The sequence below is a fragment of the Electrona antarctica genome (genome assembly GCF_951216825.1).
Source record: "Electrona antarctica genome assembly, chromosome: 23".
Classification (NCBI taxonomy): domain Eukaryota; kingdom Metazoa; phylum Chordata; class Actinopteri; order Myctophiformes; family Myctophidae; genus Electrona; species Electrona antarctica.
Genome location: NC_136804.1, coordinates 18,130,858 through 18,139,278, shown reverse-complemented (window position 1 = coordinate 18,139,278; position 8,421 = coordinate 18,130,858). Strand labels below are relative to the sequence as shown.

Below are 8,421 nucleotides of genomic sequence, written 5' to 3'. Positions count from 1 at the left end.
ATATCATTTTATTTTTTTCCAAAAATGATGTTTTTACAAATTCAACATAAACAAGGTGGAACCAGGGCGGAACTAGAAAAAGTGCCCTTCTGGGCACAGGTCCTCTAGGAGGATAGGAGTGTGAGTGACTGAGTGTGATGTTTGGCAAAATGTTTAGGAGCAATATAAACGTGTGTGTGTGTGTGTGTGTGTGTGTGTGTGTGTGTGTGTGTGTGTGTGTGTGTGTGTGTGTGTGTGTGTGTGTGTGTGTGTGTGTGTGTGTGTGTGTGTGTGTGTGTGACGTGGCTTGGCCTGTTGTAGCGCCACCATGATGCTGATTTGAAACCTGTCAAGTGGCATTTCGTCCAAAGCCTAGTGGGAATACGCATGCACAGTTTCACCACAATCGGACGCTGCGTTGAGCAGTTGTGGCGATTTGTACAAAACGGGTACAAAGCGGGCAACTCCTGAAAAGTTTAGAAGCCAATCGTAGCCAATGAGGGTGGATTATGAGAAATCAAACAAACCCGTCTTGATCACATGACTATGGAGAGCATGTGTAGCGATTTGCGTGAAATTTGGATACAATCTGAAGGAGTAATAATTAGAAAATGTGTTATGTCGGCCTCCTGGTGGCGCTCTAAAGAGCAGATGTGAAAAATTCCAGGAAAAGGTTTTTCCTTGGCCTCTAGGGAGTTGGCATACAAAGTTATCCACAGATCCGTGCAGTTAGAGGTAAAAACACTTTTCGGCCAGTTATAGCGCCACCATGAGGCTGAGTTGAAAATGTGCACGTGGCATTTCTTCCTCGGCCTAGTGGGAATGTGCATGCACAACTTCACGGAAATCACACAATGTGTTAATGATTTGCAGCATTTTGTTTGAAACTGAGCACTCCTGCGAACTTTGGAAGCCAATCTTAGCCAATCAGGATGGAGTCTGAGAAATCTGAAAGACTCGTTTCGTTGAATGGCTCTAGAGAGACTGTGTACGAATTTGCGTGATGTTTGGACAAAATCTGTAGGTGTACTGTCCAAAAACTTGTTTTGCACAAAGCGGCCTCCTGGTGGCGCTATAACAGGCCGTTCTGGAAATTTTGGGGCAGAGGTTCATCGTTGGCATCCAGGGAGTGTGTGTGCAAAATTTGGCATCGACCGGGTTAACGGTGCCGGAGATTAGCTGGTCACAGACGGACGGACGGACGGACGGACGGACACACGGAAGGACGGACGGAGTGCAAAACATACTCTCTCCCCATGCCTTCGGCCCATAGAGTATATAAAAGGATAGAGACTGAACTGGCGCGAAGCTCCGCCCCCCCAGCTATTCATGTCAGTGGAAGTTGCTCAGTGGCGTTTTGAAGCACCCGGAAGACTGCCGGAAGTACCGTCTCAGAACGTCTACTTCCGCATTTGACCACCAAATTTTGGTGGTCAAATGCGGAAGTGCAACCGAGCGCTCAATGTTAAAGCCCAGCTGCACGGGGTTTCCCGGTCATGAATCCACGGGTCCGCCTGTAGTCCCTCCTCCTACCACTAGGGCCGAGCGCCTCAACGTTGAATAGCCTCACTGGCCCCTTGCTTCGGCCTGGTGGAGACAACAAGGCAGAAAGAGCCTGCTGGTTAGTCAGTCAGGGACCAATCAGAAGGCTGACAAAGAGAGACCCTCACACTGAGAGAGATAGGGGGGGAACACCGCCCTCTGCTGATTTAATCTAGCATCAACACTTTATTTGAGTTTTGTACAAATAAACATGTAATATCAACTATAACAACTATATTTACGAGGGCACAAAAACATAATATAAAAAATAGGATAGACAAGATAAAGCAAACACATTTTTTTAAATTGTTAAATAGTTTACGCAACCAATAACGCAGCATACCGTATCGTATGTATTAAAATAACAGCAAACACTAAAGGGAACCTGACCATGGATTTCATCAAGGACCTGCAATATGACTGAGGTAGGCTACACGTTCCACTTCAAATCTCCAACTGATTATTCATCTTAAAATATAACGTGCAGGCAAATTGATAATTTAGTGAGGCGCAGCCACAAGTTTTTAAATATGTTTGGAATTTTGGAGACACGCTTGTGTGCCAATGTGGGAGGAGAGGTGAAGTAGTGTGGTTATTTTTAATTCCAAGGAATGAACCAAATGCATGACAGGAACCATTTTACACTCTCAGAGTTACAGACATGGGTTAATTTGGAACACCCCAAGGATCTCTGGGGCCAATGCAGTAGTGGGTGTGTTCACAAATCAGCAGTGCACTGCAATTTTGGTGTCAACAATGGTCTACACTACTCTACAGTTACACCAGTGGTTCCCAAACTTTTTAGGTTATAGTAGATCTATACAAGCTCAAAACGGCTATTTTCATTACTTCTTAAAAAAAAGTTTTCTAATTTATGGAATGCCTTTGATTCTTCTTTGATTTTGTCATGAAATTACTGAAAACATCATTGACATTTATTTTAATTTCATAAATGATTTTGCTTTATTGGGAATGTAGGAATGCAGGAAACCAAAAAAGGGACCTACTGTTTGGGAAACACTGGTCAATACTACTGTATTTGCAGTTAGCCTAGTTTGCATTTCAAAGGGCTTATAGTCACTAATGTCAATACAGGCAAAGCCCCAAAAGTCTTACTGAAAACTGAAGGAATAGCCTAAATATTCACTTTGTAGATGTCAAACAAGAAAGAAACCCTTATACGGTATCTTTTATGTGTGTTTATCGCAGCAGTTTATCTATGACTTTAGAGGGACATGCGAAAAGCAAGTGCAAAATAGCAATATATCTTTCAAATCCTGTTGGGATGCAGTTCTGTTAAGATGGTGTTGGCATTCTGTGTAGTCTTTACAAGTCTGTGCCCAGCCAGGGGGCCAACAGTTTCTTACACTGAGAAATGCTAATCATATTAAGACCATGCAGTGTCAGATGTATTTATTGCATTTACTTCGTCCCAATATTTTAGGATTTATTTATGGGGGGATAATTCTGCCCGGGGGAAATTCTAGGTCTATAGGGCCGGTATAGGCTGTATAGGCAGGTCACACTAGCAAGACAGGTGATTGCCAAACGGCTTTTTTACACACTATTTATAGGCTACTGGTTCCGGTCACTTGATTGGCCATGGCGTGTATCCATGGACACTATAATGCAATTAAATAGTAGAATAGAAATAATAGATAGTTGGAGTCTAAGATGAGAACCAGTTTAGTAGTAAGGAGGATAAGGCTCTGTCACACTGTGATGTGTCTACACAACCACAAGGGGGTGTACTTAAACTGCACATTGAACATTGAATTGGTGGAGGGAGAGACTGAGCAAGAGAGAGAGAGAGGGAGGGAGGGAGAGAGAGAGAGAGAGAGAGAGAGAGAGAGAGAGAGAGAGAGAGAGAGAGAGAGAGAGAGAGAGAGAGAGAGAGTCTGTCCCTGGAGGACATGAGTAATAGCCATGCAACACCTATAGAATACAATACTATCTACTAATGCTGCATAATACTGACAGAATAGAAACATTGCCTACTGGGAACAGAATACAGGCTAGCTGTGGCCTAGCCTAGCTTTTAATGATATTAAATAGTAATACTGATGCCAAAGAGACAAGACTATAGAAAAATACAAAGTAACAATATAGCATTCAATCCCAAAAGAATCATAAAATGGAAGGTTGTTTTTTCACTAGGCAAGTCACTATCTCTGACACCCGACCCCACTCTTATTCTGCTCCAGAATGCATACACACACACACACACACACACACACACACACACACACACACACACACACACACACACACACACACACACACACACACACACACACACACACACACACACACACACACACACACACACACACACACACACACACACACAGGTGAAACGGCAGTGTGTTAAAAGTTCATCAGGAGCAGTGGTGGAACTGGAAAGTATAGGCCTAACTATACTTTGTGGGTTTTTAATTAAATAACATAAATTAACCACTAGTCTACACTTCAGCTTTCTCTTCTAAAGATTTGTATAGGCATTTTGAAAACTTGAAATGGGACATTCTGCAAAATGAGTAGCCTACTTTTACTTTTGGTAAATACAGAGTATTTCTACATTGTGGTAGGCTATTGATACTTTATTAAAACAATGTGAGTAGCCTACCTCTTCCGTCACTAATTAGATGCAGGCCTAGGCTACACTATATGAGTAGACCTGTCACCTACAGCAGGCCAAGGATCATATCCGACCTAGATCACTCAGTGACCCTTGTATAACATGTATATAACCATGAAATGTGACATATCTGTTTACAAAATGCTGTACCCCTCCAACTGTACATACTTTTTCCATTTTCAACTGTTTTATTGTATTTTGACACTTGCTTTGGCAATGTAAACATATGTTTTCTCATGCCAATAAAGCTCCTTTGAATCGAATTGAATTGTTAGACTCTGTCTAACATTAAATCAGACAGAGTCCAAGTAAATTCACAGGTACACATTTTGGCACACGTTGGACATGTAAAGTTGGGGACAAAATTGGTGACCCGAAATAGGTTGGACTAAAAGTTGTCCCCAAAACCTCTCTCTCTGTGTGTGTGTGTGTGTGTGTGTGTGTGTGTGTGTGTGTGTGTGTGTGTGTGTGTGTGTGTGTGTGTGTGTGTGTGTGTGTGTGTGTGTGTGTGTGTGTGTGTGTGTGTGTGAAGGGTTAAGGCCTCATACTGAAGTGAATTGTGAAGAAGTTGGTTTCCAAGGGAAACTGTTCGCAGCGCTCCAGCTGAGGCGGACCAAACCATTATGTGCGTCACACCGCGGGGTCCGCCATCTACACCCACGACCCTCTTAACGGCACCCTCGTTACATAAATCGACCGAAACGGGGGGAAACATATTCACAACGTTGTGTTGACGCTGCAAATGGCGAAATGTACGATTGCACTCCCGCTTTTTGGAGAGAAAACGAACAACGGTCGCTACGTTGACCCCCGCCGACGCGCAGTGGTTCGAACCCTGCCAAGTCGGTTTGAAAAGAGCAGACAAAGGCTGCGAGACTCCAAACCCTAAACCTCGCTCTCGTTTTCATCTGATAGAGAGAGAGAGAGAGAGAGAGAGAGAGGGGAAAAGGAGAGGGAGCTGGATTCGGATTTGCACCGTTTGCCCCGTCTGATTGGAAAAGGCGCACGACGCTATTATTACATGCTATTATTGTTGTTATTATTTATGTGGAGAATGGACGAGCGCCTGGACCCCCTTCAGGACGAGGAGTTTTTTGCGGAGAGAAGACAAGGGGCCGTCGTCTGAAAGAGAGAGAAAGAGAGAGAGAGAGAAAGAAGGAGAGAGAGAGAGGAGGTAGGAGGACCAACGCTTCCTTCCCCTTCCTTCCTTCGTCCCTCTCCTCCCCCGCTTTCTCTCTCTCTCTCCCTCTCTCTCTCTCTCTCTCCCACTGTCCACACTCCTCTGTGCGTTTTTGGTGGAGACTGGAGAGAGACCGAGGGACTGAGAAAGAAACGAACAGGGGTTCTTTTCTTTTTGGGGAGGTGGGAGTGGGGGCTCTGTTCTTTCCCTCTTTTTGAGTCTGAATCCTACTGCGCAATCAGGCCGGATCACGTGGGTTTGTAAGAGTTGGATCGATCCCTCACAGTTAAGAGATGTGAGAAATACCTAATACTAGGGAGGAAGAAACGGAAACGGGATAAAAAAAACGTGTTTTTACTGTTTGTTTGGCCTGCTGTGGATAAACTGGACTGCTGTTACTTTTCTTTTCAAACAGAAGGGGGTTTATACCTCATCTTTTGGGGTCCCCCCATTTCCCGTGGAGTGTGTACAGGCTCCATCCTTTGCTTATATGCCTGGGTTTTAAAGGACAATGGAGACGCACATCTTGTGCCTCTTCCCGGAGATTCTGGCCATGATTTTCAGCTATCTGGATGTGCGGGACAAAGGTCGGGTGGCCCAGGTGTGCGTATCGTGGCGGGACGCCTCGTATCACAAGTCGGTGTGGCGGGGGGTCGAGGCCAAGCTCCACCTCCGTCGCTCCAACCCCTCTCTGTTCCCCAGCCTGCAGGCCCGGGGCATCCGACGACTTCAGATCCTGTCCCTGCGTCGCAGTCTCAGCTACGTCATCCAGGGGATGCCCGACATGGAGTCCCTGAACCTGTCCGGCTGTTACAACCTGACGGACAACGGCCTGGGCCACGCGTTTGTCCAGGACATCCCGTCCCTGCGGGCGCTGAACCTCAGCCTGTGCAAGCAGATCACAGACTCCAGCCTGGGGCGCATCGCCCAGTACCTGAAGAACCTGGAGGTTCTGGAGCTGGGAGGCTGCAGCAACATCACCAACACGGGCCTGCTGCTGATCGCCTGGGGCCTCCACGCTCTCAAGAGCCTCAACCTGCGCTCCTGCCGCCACGTGTCGGACGTGGGGATCGGACACCTGTCGGGGATGACCCGCAGCGCGGCCGAGGGCTGCCTGAACCTGGAGCAGCTGACCCTGCAGGACTGCCAGAAGCTCACTGACCTGTCCCTCAAGCACATCAGCAGGGGCCTCGGACGCCTCCACGTGCTCAACCTGAGCTTCTGTGGAGGCATCTCTGACGCTGGGATGGTCCACCTGTCACACATGACGTCCCTCCGCAGCCTCAACCTGCGCTCCTGTGACAACATCAGTGACACGGGCGCCATGCACCTCGCCATGGGCACGCTGCGGCTGTCCGGGCTCGATGTGTCGTTCTGCGACAAGATCGGCGACCAGTCGCTGGCCTACATCGCCCAGGGCCTCTACAAGCTCAAGTCGCTGTCACTGTGCTCGTGTCACATCTCCGACGACGGCATCAACCGCATGGTGCGGCAGATGCACGAGCTGCGGACCCTCAACATCGGACAGTGCGTTCGCATCACGGACAAGGGCCTGGAGCTCATAGCCGACCACCTGACCCAGCTGGCGGGCATCGACCTGTACGGATGTACCAAAATAACAAAGAGGGGCCTTGAACGCATCACACAGCTCCCCTGCCTTAAAGTGCTCAACCTGGGTCTGTGGCAGATGACAGAGAGCAGTGAGAAGGTCAGGTGATGAAGAGGTCAGGGCAGGGGTTTGTGGAGGGGACAGAACACAGAGGGAGGAAGGAGAGGATGAGGACAGAGAGAGGAGAGAAGTGGGGCTTTGAGTGGGCGGGGATGTTTTTGTTTATTTAAAATAAAAAGAGAATAAACATGTTTGTTTGGTGAGTTAACCACTTTAATCCTGGCATCCCTATTTTTGGCATGTCATAAACTAAATAAAAAAAGTGGAAGATCTACAAGGTCACAACATGTCGCAATGCTACGTGTTGTGAGCTTTTAGATCGGCTATTTATTTTTAAAATCTTTGAATAGGGGATTAAGTGGTTAAGAGCCCCTGCAGCCATCATTGAGGTTTGGCTTCACCAAACTATTATATCACTATAAGCTAGACAATAGACATTACATGTTACTTTCTGGTGACAATTTAACACTGTTTGTTTTCGATTATTTGTGTACAATGGTCAAAGACATGGAACATAGTCATATGTGGCCATGTTCTCCTTTAACAGATGTGTCTGATCACCTGGTTTTAATTTTGTATCTGTTTTGTTAATTTGTTGTACGATAACACATCATTATGCTGACTTTTAGTTTTTGACACATTTACAGTAAAATACTCACTCAGTGGTGGATTTACCTCTGAGAATGTACAAATGGAGCCATATGCATGGTCAATTTGTTTACACTCCTAGAGTTAAATAAACAGAGGATTTTACTGTATGCCAATGGGAACATGTCACCCAGTGACTGAGCGGGAATGACAGCTGTTTGTTCTTACAAGACGACAAATAGATCTGGAGACAAATGGAAAGTTTTAAATATATTTCTTAAATTGTGACACTGTATCTGTTTTGGCAACATTGCTTTGGTTTGTTTTCTGTGTTGTTAATGAAGCACATTTGAATTGTATTGGATTTATAGACAGACAGTCACAGTACAGAGACAAACAGGAAGAAAACGAAATGTTTTAGCTGCCTCATCCCCGTCTCTCTGTCATTCTCTTCCTCCATCTGTCACTTTTCCTGAGGCTAGCTAGAGAATGGAAACAATGCTACAAGCTTAGCTAACTATCTTTGTTAATTCCCTCTCTGAAATCCTGTGCGAGGGAGAGAGAGGAAGAGGAGTTTCACAAGGAAATGGAAAGAGTTTTTTATTTTGTTTCTAATAAACTAGGAGGAACCATGTTGAATCATGGATGCTACTTCTTTTCACTTAATTTTAAACATATCTTTCTGTTGTCATATCGATGGGTGTAGGGATGGGTTCTGCTTCTATTGGGTCAGTGCGCGTTTGATTTGAACAAATACTTTGTTGAAAAGACAGTTTGTGTGTGTGTGGGGTGTGTGTGTGTGTGTGTGTGTGTGTGTGTGTGTGT

The 8,421-nt window shown here is 45.8% G+C and overlaps 2 protein-coding genes across 2 annotated transcripts in view; one reads left to right on the top strand and one right to left on the bottom strand.

Annotated features, from left to right (window-relative positions):
* The window catches only part of LOC306916542 (adiponectin receptor protein 2-like), a 214,212-nt gene that overhangs the window by 56,254 nt on the left and 149,537 nt on the right, over window positions 1-8,421 (bottom strand). The window lies entirely within an intron of this gene.
* The window catches only part of LOC306916397 (F-box/LRR-repeat protein 14-like), a 3,893-nt gene continuing 428 nt past the window's right edge, over window positions 4,957-8,421 (top strand). The window contains exon 1 of the mRNA XM_079494233.1: window positions 4,957-8,421. This exon is cut by the window's right edge and continues 428 nt beyond it. Coding sequence (XP_079350359.1) covers window positions 5,851-7,056 — 1,206 coding nt within the window. The 5' untranslated portion in view covers window positions 4,957-5,850 and the 3' untranslated portion in view covers window positions 7,057-8,421.